The sequence below is a fragment of the Gigantopelta aegis genome, chromosome 10 (genome assembly GCF_016097555.1).
Source record: "Gigantopelta aegis isolate Gae_Host chromosome 10, Gae_host_genome, whole genome shotgun sequence".
NCBI classification, from domain to species: domain Eukaryota; kingdom Metazoa; phylum Mollusca; class Gastropoda; order Neomphalida; family Peltospiridae; genus Gigantopelta; species Gigantopelta aegis.
The window spans coordinates 41,049,394-41,064,757 of record NC_054708.1 but is presented as its reverse complement, the minus strand read 5'-3'; the positions used below and the strand labels follow the sequence as shown (position 1 = coordinate 41,064,757).

Below are 15,364 nucleotides of genomic sequence, written 5' to 3'. Positions count from 1 at the left end.
AGTGATAGTACAACTACGACATTCATGTTTGGTTTTCAGCGCTTTGACAAAACACACTAAAAATACACAAACTCACTTTGTTAATGTCGCCTTTCTAAATAACACTTGTTTTGTTGCCCATTGGATTAGTCGGTTACCTTGATGGAGTGATATTTCAATTAACAATTAGGTTTGCCCAGTTTCATTGGGATGATAGTGAATGTGTATCTTCGACTAAGCTATACTACTATACACATGTGGAGGCAACTTGAGAGTAATCAGCGTTCTGGACCGGGCATTAAAAGTAATTGCAATGATGCTCTTCTTCAAAAGCTACATAATTTGTGTAGTCATTGTTTTTCTTTTCTAACATGACCAATGAAGTAATAAAGTGTTTGTTTATAAATGTGTTTAATTAGCATGTCACTGTAATCAGAATGTGTGTAGGCTTGTGAGTCACTTGACTAACTGCAGTATGAAAACAACCAATCAGTGCATTACATCGCTCCTTAATATTAACTAGGTGACAATGTTTTCCGGAAACTGAAAGTAGTGGTATTCTTCTGTGACCACAGATTAAACTAGCATGATTACTCTTTGTACTACCTGTCATTTGTTCCTAATCAGTGAGAACAAAGAAACCATTAGACGCGTGACATTTCAACACTTGTGTAAATGAAAAAAACTGAAAATTTGCTATACAGCTGTGTCCGGTGGATCGGCGCGTCCGGTGATTCGGTACACTTGATATTTTGCTGAAGTATGCTTAGGAAGTTGTCATGTTGTCGGTGTTTTTTTAACGAATTAAAGTTCAATTTCTTTTTCAATGGTTAATCAAGTATCAACATATTTATTGTTAAGGGTGCAATTTTTTTTTTTTTTAGAATTATCAATAATTACATATATCATAATTTCAAAATATATCGTTCACCTGTTTTCATGTATATAAACGCGAAGTAGGTCAGCCTTATTGATATTAAGAATGTTAAAACCAGTCTGAAAACACCTTTCCCGCATTTTTTTAATTATAGCAAACAGTATAAATGTAATTATTTTGTTCGGTTATTTTTATTTAAACTGAAAAGGAAAACACAGACAAATGCAAAAAAAACAAAAAATTTACACCTTAATTGACAGTCATTCCAGTTCACAATTGTCACCTTGTTGTAAAAAATAAAAGCGAAATAAGATCCACGTGTGTGCACAATCTACCCGAGAAAAATAAAATCCATGTAGGCATCTTAGCCATGCATGACAATGAACATGTAGGCATCTGCAGTACTGTGCCACTCAAAAAAACGTTTCTGAAACTGATCATGAGATGGGTCATGTGTGATCGTTAATTTTCATAGTAATATTTTTAACAAGACAAAATAAAAAAGTACTAAAATAATTTTGGGACAATAGTGTAGCGTTTATGGGCTAAAAATGAGGTCATAGGCAGTCTATAAATAGCGGGGTCAATGATCCACATCTATTGCACCGAATCACCGGACATGCAAATCGTTTTGGATACATGGGGGTGCCTATATTTATGCACCATTTTAAAATGTTTATTTACTACAGACATAAAACAATTTGTAGTGTATTTCAGATTATGCACTGCTTCATTGGTGAGAGAGACATTTTATTAAGTTCATGTATTTCACAGTGTTCACATAGAAAATGGTCCTTGAATGCTTAGGTGCGCCGATACACCGGACAGCACTGTAATAATAATATTATGGTCGCTTTGACGGGGTGGAAATGCACGAAAAATAAGCAATGGAACTGACTTTACTGGTCTTAATCCGCAATAGCGGGATGGAAATATTCCGGTCTTTAAAAAAGGGGTCTTAATAAACAAGTGGTCTTAATACCGGGGTGGTCATTAGGTGGGGTTTTACTGTATCACATTTCCGTAAACACCGAAATTTAATTTATTTTCTTAGACAGTTTTTGTTGACTTCTGTATTGGCCGTCCCCTGTTCTCATGGTGGTATTTAGAGACTCGATAAGTTAGCTAATACACTGTGGTATATACCAGAGCTCTGCATAACTTATTTTCATTGCAGAATGCTCCTCCTCCAGAGAGCTTGAATGATTTCCTGCTACCAGAATCAAATGACTATGTGCAGGACATCTACTGCATTGCCACACAGGAGAATGGAATGTCAAAGTATGTTTTAATCATTTTCCATGTTACAAAAACAAGGCATTCATCCATCCATCTGTGATATTTAAGGCCTGTTCCCTTTCATTAGCTACTAAAGTTATCTAACTGGCACTCAGATTTGTTTTTGATGTCAGTAAATTGCATATATGCATTGGAAAGATTGTCACCCTCTCTTAGTTTAAAGGCAAATTAACAGATCCCTCCACCCACCCCCATTGCTGACAAAGGAAGCTGCGGTGATCAGAATAAGCATTGCCACCACCCATAGTTTAAAGGCAAATAAAGAACTACACTACCATCTCACCCACCACCACCCCCAGCAATTTGCTGGCATCTTTTGAGACCAGTGCAGCATGTAACTGGTAACTAAACTAACTTAAAATCAGAATTTCGTTTTCTTGGAATAAGTGTTTGTTTTTTCTCTTGCATTATAACTAATTCTTTAGTCCCACTACCTGCATGACGGCACATAAGTCTGTGTAGCAAACATTAAAACAACCACTTCTGTCTCTTATGTTTACAGAAACACTTCCTGTTATAGTCTGTTTCAGAAAAAAATTAGATTTTGTAAATGAGATAAATATAAATGGTGTTCCGTGCTCTTTAGTTTGGACAACACAAAATGACAATATAAAAAAAGCCAATGTCAAAAATTTTGATCATTATTCAACAAAAGTTGTCTGTTATTAACTGTAAATGAGCACAAATAGTGTTTGTTGGACATACAGGACAATCAATGATAATTTTGAAACAGACTGTAGCAAAAAATAGGCCATGCTGTAAGTGCAAGCTTGAAAGTCTGAGCATCCATATTGCGTTGTGTCACTCGGACAGAAATTTAAAGTATGCTTGGACGTTTATGTTAACAGATAAAATAAAACATTTATTTCATTTATGGATTCATAAATTACAATAAGGTATGTATTGAAGCTTCTATGTAAACTTGTGTAAGTTAATATACAAGATTGATCATTACAGCGGTGATAGACATGTGTTGACAGGTGATACAAAAACATGTTGATCGAGGCTGGCCAAGTATACTTTTAGTGCACTAATGCAAAGGGTTTTTTTCAATCAAATTGTTATCTATCAGTTTTATATATGTATTCACAATCAAAATGTGTTGTTTTAACCATTATTTTATGAATTAAATTAACATTGATTGTTTACAGATATACCCCAACACTTGTTTCAAGACATAATGTAATGTAATTAACATGCGCAGACTTTTGTGCCGCGCAGACTAAGGTGACATGAGTGTATATACATTATACTAGTAATAATGAACATTTGTACAAGATAAAAATAAAGATTTCTGGTGTTAACAGTGAAGAAAGAAAGAAAAGACCCCCCCCCCCCCCCCCCCCCCCCCAAAAAAAAAAAACCCAACAAAACCCCCAACAAAAAACAAACAAGCAAAAACCAAAGGTTTGCAAACATAAATGGTGACATGCAACCTTAAAAGACTGGCCACCGTTTGCATTATTACGCCTGCACTGTGTTATAGTAACAACTGTTTGGGAGTCATTTTGGCGGCAAAACAATTGAAAATGTTTTACAATTTATCGAGGACTTGAATAAAATTATATCTTTGTATATATCAATGATAGGGATGGGGCATACTTTGTATATATCAATGATAGGGATGGGGCATACTTTGGGGAAATATTCACTGGTGAACTGTTACATGTGAAAGGAAATAGAAATAATTGACTTGTAAATCTTAGTTTTTTCATACGATCCTTGTCGGTAGTGCTAGTAGGGGGTTGATTTAAATTTTTTGTTCCCTGTCAGGCTCGAACAATGTACTTATTTGGTGGATATGTTGATGACAACTAGTGGTTTTTATGCTTTGAAAATTGCAATTACTCTAACAGAAGAAAAACTTTATCAAATTTTGGTATTGATCACATTTTATAAGATCACGTTTCGTTACCACAGCTGCTTCCAGTTGTTGTTTTGGGGATTCTGTGAGAATTATTTACTTTGTTAAATAGAGAATATTCCCCAAGTGTCTTGTGATAAATTATGATATCACAAGACACGAGGAGTGTATTCTTTTTATCATCCATTATCATTCTTTTCATTTGTGACAATTGTAAACAATGTCAGTAATGTGGGTTGAATGTCACTATGTTTGGCAGCAGTAGACTTGTTAACTAGCAGAACAGAACGACGGTGGCGTGATGTCACTAATGATAGGTTATTAATGACTCTTATTACTATATGATTTTCTTATCCCTAACCCTAAACCTAACCCATTTTCTTTCTGGGGAGGCTCCACATACAGGCCTTTCCCCAGGATTTGTTTAAGGCGCTTACATATTTAGCATCATTATAACACAAAAATCAAGCCAAAAGAAGTGGGGTAGTGGGTTGAAAACAGTTAAGTGTTTGCCTTCAATCCATCAAATCATGTTGGTTTTTATTTTTTTTATTATTGTTTTTTTTTTTTAGGGGGGAGGGGGAGGTTAAAACTTGTTTTAAAATAACCCATCAATTCCCCACCCCCAACAGTTTCATAATTTGCGCCATGTTGTTGCTGTTGTTTTCAGCGTAGTGTTAAATGCTTGTTGTGATTTATGCTTGTAAAATACCTAAGCTAAGAATGCTGACTTCACAGTATATTCATTTATTTAAAAAAAAAATTAAAAAAAATGGATAAAATAAAATTTTACGGTCTTTTTAAAATCCAGCTAACTTATTAAATGTCACCTCACAGTTTTACAAATATATATCTAGCATTATCTAACAAATATGATTATTGTAAACTAATTCAGTGTACGTGTAACTGCAATTTGTATGAATACTGCATGTTCATTTCCGGCGATCGCGATCTGCATGTGTGCTCACGACCATAGGTACAAAATTAACAAAGACAAAGGAAATAACCGAAACTGCAGTTAGGTATTCATTGATACAAACAACTATTGCTTTTCTACAAATTTACATCAAAATTTACTTCTGTGTAATTGTATTGTTTAATGTCCGCAACGATGTCTCTTGACAAGTGGGCGTCAGCTGACTCTGAAGCGTGACGTATATTACGCCGAGAGCTTTCCTCAGTTCAGCCAACGAACGTTCTTCCTAACGTTCGCAAACTATTTTATTGGTGTCCATTTGGTTTAACGTGAAGCGCACAAACCAGTGGTGCGAACGTTTTGTTTTCGCTCGGTCTGGCTGAACTCGGGCCTTGGGATAGCCGATATGTCTTTCGGCCCTGAACTGGCATGTGTATTCAAATTGACATGCATTGTCGGTTTGTTTTTATTACTTTGGTTCAAAGACTTTACAAAATTAAAATAGCAAGTTACATATCTTCCAGACATTGAATCACCGTCACATTGCTGTCGTACATGTCGAATGCATGCCGTTAAAATTAATAACCTTGATTATTAAAATTAGCAAACATCATAAGGCATTCTGGATAACACCGTTTCTCGTTACCGGTCGCGAGATCGCTATTATGCTAATTGTCAAATTGAATATTTGGTATTATTATGTTTGAGGTGTCGAATAGATTATGTAACCGTTTGTTCACATCAGAAGATAGAAAATGGCTCAGCCAAACTTTTAGCCACTTGTAAATTTTATTAGCCATTTTTTTGTAAAAATAATTTTTAATTAGCCGATGGTTAAATTGGTTACCGACAATGCGAGCCCTGGATGTTTTCAGTATGTGTTTTGGGAAGGGGGTGTTAGGATAGAAATTACTGAATTAACTACTATTAAAAAGTGCTTCACCTATTGTTTATTGAGTTAAATAGTACCGTTGATTCTGTCAATGGGCATCTTCTTTGATCGGCCTTGAAGCTTGATTGCTCGGCATGGGAATCCCGTTACGCGTAAGCGCCTTCCTGACAGATTAGCCGTCCCAGTAGATGTGGTAAAATTACCAAACACCAATTGTGAGCAGACGATTGGTCCATTGTTAAGTAGTTAGGAAGTGTTTTACCTGTCATAGCGATTAGGTGTGCTTGGTATACTGGTACACAAGTTGTTTGCAAGAGGTAGTCGACTGCCACGCTCGTACTTGTGATAATTGTTTTTCTAAAGTACTTCGAATCAAGACGTAGCGGCAATTGATTTAAGGCGCTTCCACGCCGTCAAAGCGCTTACTTTACGGACCAAGGCGTGTCGGGCCACTACGCCTAACAGCCCTGGGGAAACCCCTGCACATACCTCCTGTTGACTGTGGTTGCATTCAGTTTCATAGCGCCATACCCAAAAATTTATTTCTGGCAGAAACACTGAGAATAGACATAATTACCTAAATATTTATTCACCAAATTGGGAATTTAATCTAGCCAAGAAATTGGAATTTATTGTGACATTTGCTTTTGGAGAGGTGCCGACATTCGGTACCATACAACACCTGCATTTAAATCCCTGGTAGAACATGCGGAGTTTACAAAAGAAATTGTCATTTTAGCAAAATGTAATGTATAAGAGCAAGTGGCATTATTAAATAATGTACTTAAATAGGAATGATATTTTATTTTTGTAGAAGTGAATGGGAGATTAGGCTACAAGAGACACTTGGACCATCCCATGTCATGTTTAATTCCGTCACCCACGGAGCCTTGCATCTTGCCATTTTTATACGCAGAGATCTCATATGGTATTGTTCAGGTAAAGTTCTAAACAAAAATATCAATTGGTCAATGCACTGCATGTGGTATACAATGTGTCGCCTGGGTAAGATATCTTGCCTGTTATATCCTAACAAGCATCAAAATAAGCACAGTGCCTGGTGACCCAAGAGCAGGTTGTGTGTGTTTATGTATATGTGTGTGTAATTTATATTTAAACAACACAAAAATGGCTGATCAAAATGTAATGGTGGTGGGTTTTTTTTGTTGAAATAATTTTGTGGAGAATGAAGTATCATTCTCAAGTTCTTAGCATGTGATAACATCATGGTAACTTGAATGACCATTCAAAATATTTTGACGCCTGTCCCAAAGGTTAAATTATTTTTATAAATATAGAGATTAATACAGGAGTGGTCGTTAGATACCATTTATTTCACAATGAGTTATTTTAAAATGTATCTAACGAGTGAAAGCGAGTTTGATATGTTTTTAAACAAGTTGTGAGATAAATGGTATCTAATGGACACAAATATATTATTCATACTAAACCAACTGCCGATACACTCTATTAAAATGTGAATGTAATGCTTAGAAATACGGAAATTCACTTGTTTAATACTCATCATGTGCGTCCTCCACCATCTTGGATGCGAGTAACTATGTACAGTTACCCGCATGTGGTTATCCCCTGTGATATTTCGAGTATGGTTATGCTAAGAGTAATTGAAAAAATTACTTCTTGTAAAATTTGGTAATGTGTAATTGAATGCTGTTCTTTTTACGGCTTAATGAGCATATAAATTTACTATCAATTTTATTTTGAGTCTTGGCTTCTTTTCTTTTTTTAGCCCCGGAAGAGGACAGTGTCTCAACACGAGCATTGACAATGGTTAGGACTAAAGGTGCTGTTGCCATGTGTTTCAAATTTTTTGGGACATCATTTCTCTTCATCAACTGTCATTTTACTTGTGAGTTGCCAAAAATGTTTCATCTATTTGTGGTATTATTTAACAGTAGCAGCAGGCCCTAATCTTGCCGGCATAATGAGAAGTTTTTTTGCCGAAAATCTGGTCAAGTCATTGAGTTATTAGCAGTAGTGAGAAGTCACCGTAATATTCTGGATCTAATCCGATTTCGAAAACGAATCACACAACAGATGTCAAGACCCCGACTTGCTTAATGTCATAGCTCACTTGGCACATTGTTGCTATATGTCAGACAGTGTTTTTACTTTGGCACCAGACTGTATCCCCGAGTAATCATGAACCCGCCTATTAACGGAAAATGGTTTCTGTGCACATGCACAGTAATGTATGATTGATTTGATGAAATAATGTTTTACCTTGTTCAATTTATTATCAAAATCAACCAACAGATCTTAATACTTATGTCAGTTTATGTTGTGAAGAGATTAAATACATGTCACAATCTAATGGTGACATTCTTCAGATACACCTATAAACTGGTCTATTGTTTTTCAAAGTGACCAGTTAGGCAATGTTAATCCTCGGCCATGTTCATTTCAGTAATGCCAAAATATACTAATTAATACTTAAATTTTAACATGATGGCAGATTATGAACTACTTAATAATATCACTTTTTTAATGGAACATAATACTGTTTTGTTTAAATTTGATTACTGGAAGTAGTATTTGTATCGAAATGTTACAATTAGAACCAAGTGTAAAATTTGGAATTTTCCCAATGGCGAAATGTTACAAAATGTACTGATAAATTGTTCACTTTACCTATTTTTATCAAACTTCTTCCCTTTCTTCTGGGAAAGGAGAAATCACTTCTCTTATGTTTTCAATTCTAGATTAGGGTCTGAGTAGTAGTAGCATGGTTGCAGGCCTCACACAAGATCAAAATCATAAAGCGAAGTCGCTTCTCCTTTATACTTTTGAGAGGGTGACGTTTTTAATAGGAGGGAGACTTGAATTTTTAATCTAAAAAAATAAATACAAAAAAAGAAGTTATTATAACCCAATACAAGTAAACCTGTCTTAAGCAGTCACACAAAGGAGCAGTAAAAAAGACCACTAAAGACGTGACTGATGAATACAGCTGCAAGTGTGTAATTTTGTAACTTTTTACCGTCTGTACTGCTAATTGATAGATGTGTGCTCTAGAATTTTTTCAAAATCACCCTCATACAATTTCCAGCACACATGCCTGACAATAGAATTAAAGTTATACGCTTTAACAGTCAGTACCACACGTAGGCCTATTTTTAATGCCATCTGTGAGCCTATTGCATGATTTTGTAGCACGTGTGTCACTTCAAACTCTCAGACGCTAATTTTTATATTTATTGCCTCAAGTTCTTCACCATTCATCTGCGATTGTGTACAATGCAAGTGGCATTATTTTTAAAAGGCGACACAGATTTTGCCTTACAGTGACTGACATGGCGAAGTCAAGCTGGTCAAAGCAAAGTTTGGGCTCACTTCGCCCATTCGCGTGATCCCTGGGCTGTTTAGAGGAATAGGGCCCAAGACTCCAATATATATTGAATTTCTGATATTTTATGTGGCGCAAGTCCAAAGTTCAGTTTTTATAAGTAACATGAGCATGGGGCCTGCAGTAACATCCATGTACAATAAATGCGTATGGCAATTATCAAATGTATATGGATCAGCTAAAATTTAATGTTTAAATTTTATATCAATGTTATATTTAGAAGTTTTTTCCCAGCAGATATTACTATTATTTTCAGCTGACATTGACCGTAAGAAGGAACGTTTGAATGACTACAATAAAGTTATTGATGGAATTAATCTCCCTAAGGCTTCAGGATCTTCCCCAGGAACTAGTCAGAGTGAGTGTTATGTGTTATGTTCACCTTTTGTTCTATGTAAATTCTTATTCAAAATATATCTCACTTAACTTGTAGCATCGTTTATTTGGTGGGGGGGGGGGGGCATTCACAGTGTTTTTGTGATGTGATTGGTTTTTTGTTTTAATTCAATATTATTATTTGTTATTGGTTGACCTTGGAAGATGGGATTGAAGTACATACTAAAACAAAATAGGGAAACCAAAAGTAACTAATTTTTATCAAGAAAATATGGTCATAATGGACTGCTAGTGCTCCATAGTATATAACATAATACACTGTGCTTACTGTAAACTTGCTGAAAATTATACATTGACCAATTTGTCTATTTTGATGGCCAAGACCATGTAGTGTGAGATTAAAATTGATATTTGTGGCATCCATTTTATGCAACTGAGTTGCAGACTATAAAGTGTAACTATAAACATTCTGAAAGGGTAGTGTTACCAAGATGCTGATGCTTGTGATTTAGTTTAGCCTGATACAACTGAAGTGTTACTTGTTGGGTGAATTTACAGGTGATGTCACATCAAAGTTTGACTGTGTGTACTGGTGTGGAGATTTGAATTTCCGATTAGAGCGAAAGAAAGTGGCTGTTGAAGGTATGGTCTCGCACATAGAGACACAAGAATTTCCAAACTTTGAGACTCTTCTTGGGGGAGACCAACTTAGCAAAATGATTGTTGAAGGTAACTATTAATATTATACATTGTTTAAGCTGGTGGTAGTGTGTGTGTGTGTCTGTGATAGGGTGTGTATGGACCTGTGTAAACATGATTCATTTGTTGAGTGTTCTTAACTAAACATTGTTGTTTCCCTAAGTATTGAAACAATCATTAAACATGCCATCTTAAATTAACTTTTTCTTATCAACGATTCTTTTGACTTAATAGACCTCTTTCACGTTCCACTGCGCATATGCGCGAGCAGGGCAACTGGTGGATGCTAGTCGTGAACTGACGCGAGATCTCGTAAAAATAGCCCTGTCTACAAATTGGGGGGCATTGACAATGGGAGGCCACAGAATAGGAACGTGAATTAGCTCTATTATTAATTATTGTATCAATAGGAACTCAAAACTTCTGTAGACATCCAACAAATACTTATTGGAGACGTTTGCGTATTATTGCTATCAAGAATTTTTATTATTTGTTAACGCCATCGGTTCTGATTCATATAAAATAAATATCGGATTTAACGTGATTTAAATATTTATAAAGCATCATACGGATAACTACATTCTGCATTTTTGTCGGGATTTCGTTTTAGCCAATTATTAAAAATTTTGTTCAGTATTTTCAGGAAAAATGAAATGATACGTATGGAATTTGAGCTACTATAAAATAATAGAATCAGGCCTGTAGGAACAATATTGGGGGTGGGGGCACAGTTTGTAGTGGAGGGACACAGTTGTGTGTGTGTTTTAAACCAGATTTATATAAAGTAGTTAAAAGTTGGGGTACAGTCCCCTGCCCTGACCTCTTGGTTGCTTCCGACCCGAGAATGGCCAGAAATGTTACTGTATTGCATATACAGATATTTATGTAAGGATTATTTATAAGAGATTAAACTAGCCGACAACTTGATAATATGGCTACAAACTCAGGATGGTTCCTTTATTATAAACTCAAGAGGGTTTATTATGCACAGTCAAAAGGTACTTCGTTTGAATGTTAGAAGCAAACATATGAAGTATAATGCCTCGGACGACGGACAAGCCTGAATTTAAACCAAAATAATTAAAATGGTGATTGAAAATAAATAAATGAATAAATAAATAAATATTTTTCAGATCACATACTTTCAGAATTTGATAACTGTAAATTAATCAAGGAATCAGCGCTACATTTATTGACATTTAAGCAAACGTACAACGGTGACACTCCAGAATTGATGTATGCATCAACAGTCGTCAGACAAAAATATGTCAATAGCAACTTTACTTTGAAAGTTGTCCAGCATTCAGAAAAGAAAAAAAACCGCCATGCGCTAGTTTATTTTGATATATCGATCGATGGTTAACTGATATATACAGTTTACAAAAATACGTTATATTAAGTTTGAGATTACATGATAAAGAGATTATTACCCGTGTGTGTTTAATAGATTAGGAATAAACAATGTATTATGCTCGGCAGACTTGAAGTTGTATGTGTCTCATATACAAGAAAAACATAAAAAGTAAAAAAAAAATAATAATAATAATAAAAAGTAAAAAAGTAAAAAAAATAATAAAAAGTAAAAAGTAAAAATAAATATATTTAAATATTTAAAACTTCGTAAATACAAAATATTTCAAATAAAGTTGTGTGTTTGATATAAATTATAGTGAAGAGTAAATAAAAGACAGAAAGAAAGAAAGAAAGAAAGAAAGAAAGAAAGAAAATAAATAAAAATAAGATAAAGATTTTTTTTTTTAAACTTCGTAAATACCAGATATTTCAAATGAAGTTGTATGTGTCTGATATAGATGATAGTGAAAAGTAAATTAAATAAATAAAATAAAATAAATAAATAATTTATAGATAAGACATGTAGCATTGATTAGTAGTTAAATGACTGTCTTTTTTTAATGAAACGATAAGGTGAAAATATAGCTGTGATAAAGGTCTATGTGAGGTAGGGATTTTGTTGGGTTTTTTAGGCGGAAGGGGAGGCATATTTTTATTAAATTTTAAATACTGATATATGTGGAGAATTAAACATCACTAGGGATCCGCGTGAATATAACTACAATTCTAATTGTTAAAAGTAACAAATACATTCCAATTAAGTTCATTTTATTGTATAAATATTTTAATTTTGCTTTGTTAAAACCCTTGACAGGAGGCTCCAGAGACTTCGTCTAAGTTAATGTTTCTCCGCCTTTGGTCTTAAACCATTCCAATGTAAACTTTAGTAGACCGTGTTTTGCTGCCATTATACCATCTGATACAAAATATGTATGTTAGTCGTTAGAGATTCACAGCTCCTACGAAGCTACTCACGACACTCATGACAACTGTCGAGCATGACCCCCAATTTGTTTTCAGCCTGGATTCCGTCTAATTAGGCAAGGGACGTCACTCTTCACGCACATGCGCAATAGGAATGCGAAAGAGGTCTATTGTTTAACTAAATTTGATAAATTACATAGTGATGTGTTAAGTAAAGAAGTAAAGGAATACATGGTAAAACGTTGACAGTAATTTCTACTTCTCAAGATCAAGTGGTTTGGATTTTGTTTTTGTCCCAAGTCATTTTTATTTGTGTAATAGAAAGCCTTCAGTTTATACCCAATGTTGTCATAGAGTAATCATTGTTTCTTGTATTTCTCACTAGTGTCATCAAATGTCTGCTTGTAATGCTAGAGCACACAATGAGACTTTAAAAACAAATTGTCTTCATTCATTGCAGATAAAATATTCCAGGGCTTCCAGGAAGGCAGAATAAATTTCCGTCCAACCTACAAGTTTGATGTAAACACGGACACCTACGACACATCACACAAAAACAGAATTCCTTCCTATACTGTTAGTGTATTTTTCTTCAGTTAAAAGCATGAGGTTCATTGTGATGCAATGTTATAATATCAGAATTGTTAATGTATGCATAAAATTGTTTCATTGTGATATATGATAATTCATTGTAGATGACAATAGTTTGAGTGAAATTGTTTTCATTATTTTTTTGTGAATATTTCCTTTCATATGAACAAAAATTTGATTACCTACTATGCCTTTTGGACATCAATTGCAATTACAAATAAAATGATTTAAAAAACAAACTATTATTTTGTGCAACTGTGTTTAACTTTAAAAAAAGTATTGGCACTCTCATTTTCAAATCAGAAAAGTATTAATATTCTTAATTTTGTTTATTTAAATATTTTTATGAAAACCAGTTGAATAAAATTAAATAATATTGAAATTATTATTCCAGGATCGTATTTTGTTCCGCTGCAAGAAAAAGAATACAATCTCATGTGTCCATTATGATGCTGTGACCAGTGTTAAGGTGTCCGACCACAAACCAGTGTTTGCCGTGTTTCAGACAGTAATCAAGCCTGGCAAGGACACGTAAGTATTGCATGGAATTTTATTTTAAAACAACCTAGTATATAGTTAATTTGACAGTTTAATCAAATAAAACTAATTAATCCAATGTGATGACTCTTTACTTTCATATAAAAAAATACACAGTCTTTGGCTGTTACCGGTAGAAACTTTGTAGTAAGTAACTTTAAATATGTAGTAGTGAGGTTAGTAAATTACCTTCACCAGCCCAGAGACAAATAGAAAAATGTTTGGTGATTGTAATGGTTTTGTACATAAATTATACAAAACTATTCAGAACAGTTATGCTAAATGCATTGCCATTGAAAATAAAAAAATTAATATTATTTTTCAGTTTCAGTTTGGCACCTGGTCATTTTGACAGAGCAGTGTACACAGAAGGTAAGGATCTATTTTAGCACTTGCATGTTTAGCATTTTTAACATTTGTTTTCTCATTGCAATATTATGTCAGACTGATCAGAATTGAAACACAGCAAATCTGCAATGCTTTAGTCTTTTAAACTGGAGGATCCATCATAAATTACAATTATGTCTTGTTAATGGTTTCATCTCTCTCCCTTATGTAGTTTTCTGGATTTGTTTATGTGTATAGCTTTATGATGTAGCGTTAAAGATCATGTTTGACTTTCATAGCGATAACCCATTTTTTATGTGTATAGCTTTATGATGTAGCGTTAAAGATCATGTTTGACTTTCATAGCGATAACCCATTTGTTTATGTGTATAGCTTTATGATGTAGCGTTAAAGATCATGTTTGACTTTCATAGCGATAACCCATTTTTTATGTGTATAGCTTTATGATGTAGCGTTAAAGATCATGTTTGACTTTCATAGCGATAACCCATTTGTTTATGTGTATAGCTTTATGATGTAGCGTTAAAGATCATGTTTGACTTTCATAGCGATAACCCATTTGTTTATGTGTATAGCTTTATGATGTAGCGTTAAAGATCATGTTTGACTTTCATAGCGATAACCCATTTGTTTATGTGTATAGCTTTATGATGTAGCGTTAAAGATCATGTTTGACTTTCATAGCGATAACCCATTTTGAACACAATTATGGCCTTTGAACTTTGGCGATAAAATTTTATTTTTTGGACTTTTTGAAATATTTATATTTCGGAATTTCTGAAATTTTGTGGTCATGTACTATTACAGATAAAGTTTGATTTCACTGGCGATTTACCCATTTTTTACAGTTATGGCCCTTGAACTTGGAAGATCTGTAGAGAACATGTATTGTTTTAGCAGTACTTTTACAATGCTTATCCCTTATTGTTTTCAAAGAAAAGTGGAATATATAGATTAGAAATGCTGTTTATTTACAGGCATTTCCAGTATACTAACATTGAGACAATTTTTAAGTGCCCAGGAGAGTTGAAAATTGGGATTCCTTAAAATGTCGCTGAGGGGGGAAAAATTGCACTCCTCCAAATAATCATTGTTGATCCTCGGTAGTCTTACTAGTAAACATTCCACAAATAGTTTCTTATACAATGTAGCTGTATCATAAACATTTTTTAAATCATGACTATTTTTCAAAAGTTAAAAGTGCAGTTTGTTGAAACAGTATTTTTCACCCCTCAGATTGAAATGGTGGGTATGCATTGGCAGAATCATGCTCACTCCCTCAAAAACTAAACATACCATTCCACTTGTTATCAATATTTTGTGACAGGGAACTGATAAGTAACTCAACAAAATTCTTCAGTTCATTAGTCATATTAGCTACT

General features: G+C 34.2%; 1 protein-coding gene across 2 annotated transcripts in view; it reads left to right on the top strand.

Moving 5' to 3' along the window:
* Positions 1-15,364, top strand: part of LOC121384657 (phosphatidylinositol polyphosphate 5-phosphatase type IV-like) — a 36,029-nt gene that overhangs the window by 18,044 nt on the left and 2,621 nt on the right. For both annotated transcript variants that reach the window (XM_041515140.1, XM_041515139.1), the window contains exons 4-11: positions 2,034-2,137; positions 6,642-6,766; positions 7,578-7,697; positions 9,451-9,552; positions 10,089-10,259; positions 12,967-13,082; positions 13,492-13,628; positions 13,960-14,006. In XM_041515140.1, coding sequence (XP_041371074.1) covers positions 2,034-2,137; positions 6,642-6,766; positions 7,578-7,697; positions 9,451-9,552; positions 10,089-10,259; positions 12,967-13,082; positions 13,492-13,628; positions 13,960-14,006 — 922 coding nt within the window. The remainder of the gene's footprint in view (positions 1-2,033; positions 2,138-6,641; positions 6,767-7,577; positions 7,698-9,450; positions 9,553-10,088; positions 10,260-12,966; positions 13,083-13,491; positions 13,629-13,959; positions 14,007-15,364) is intronic.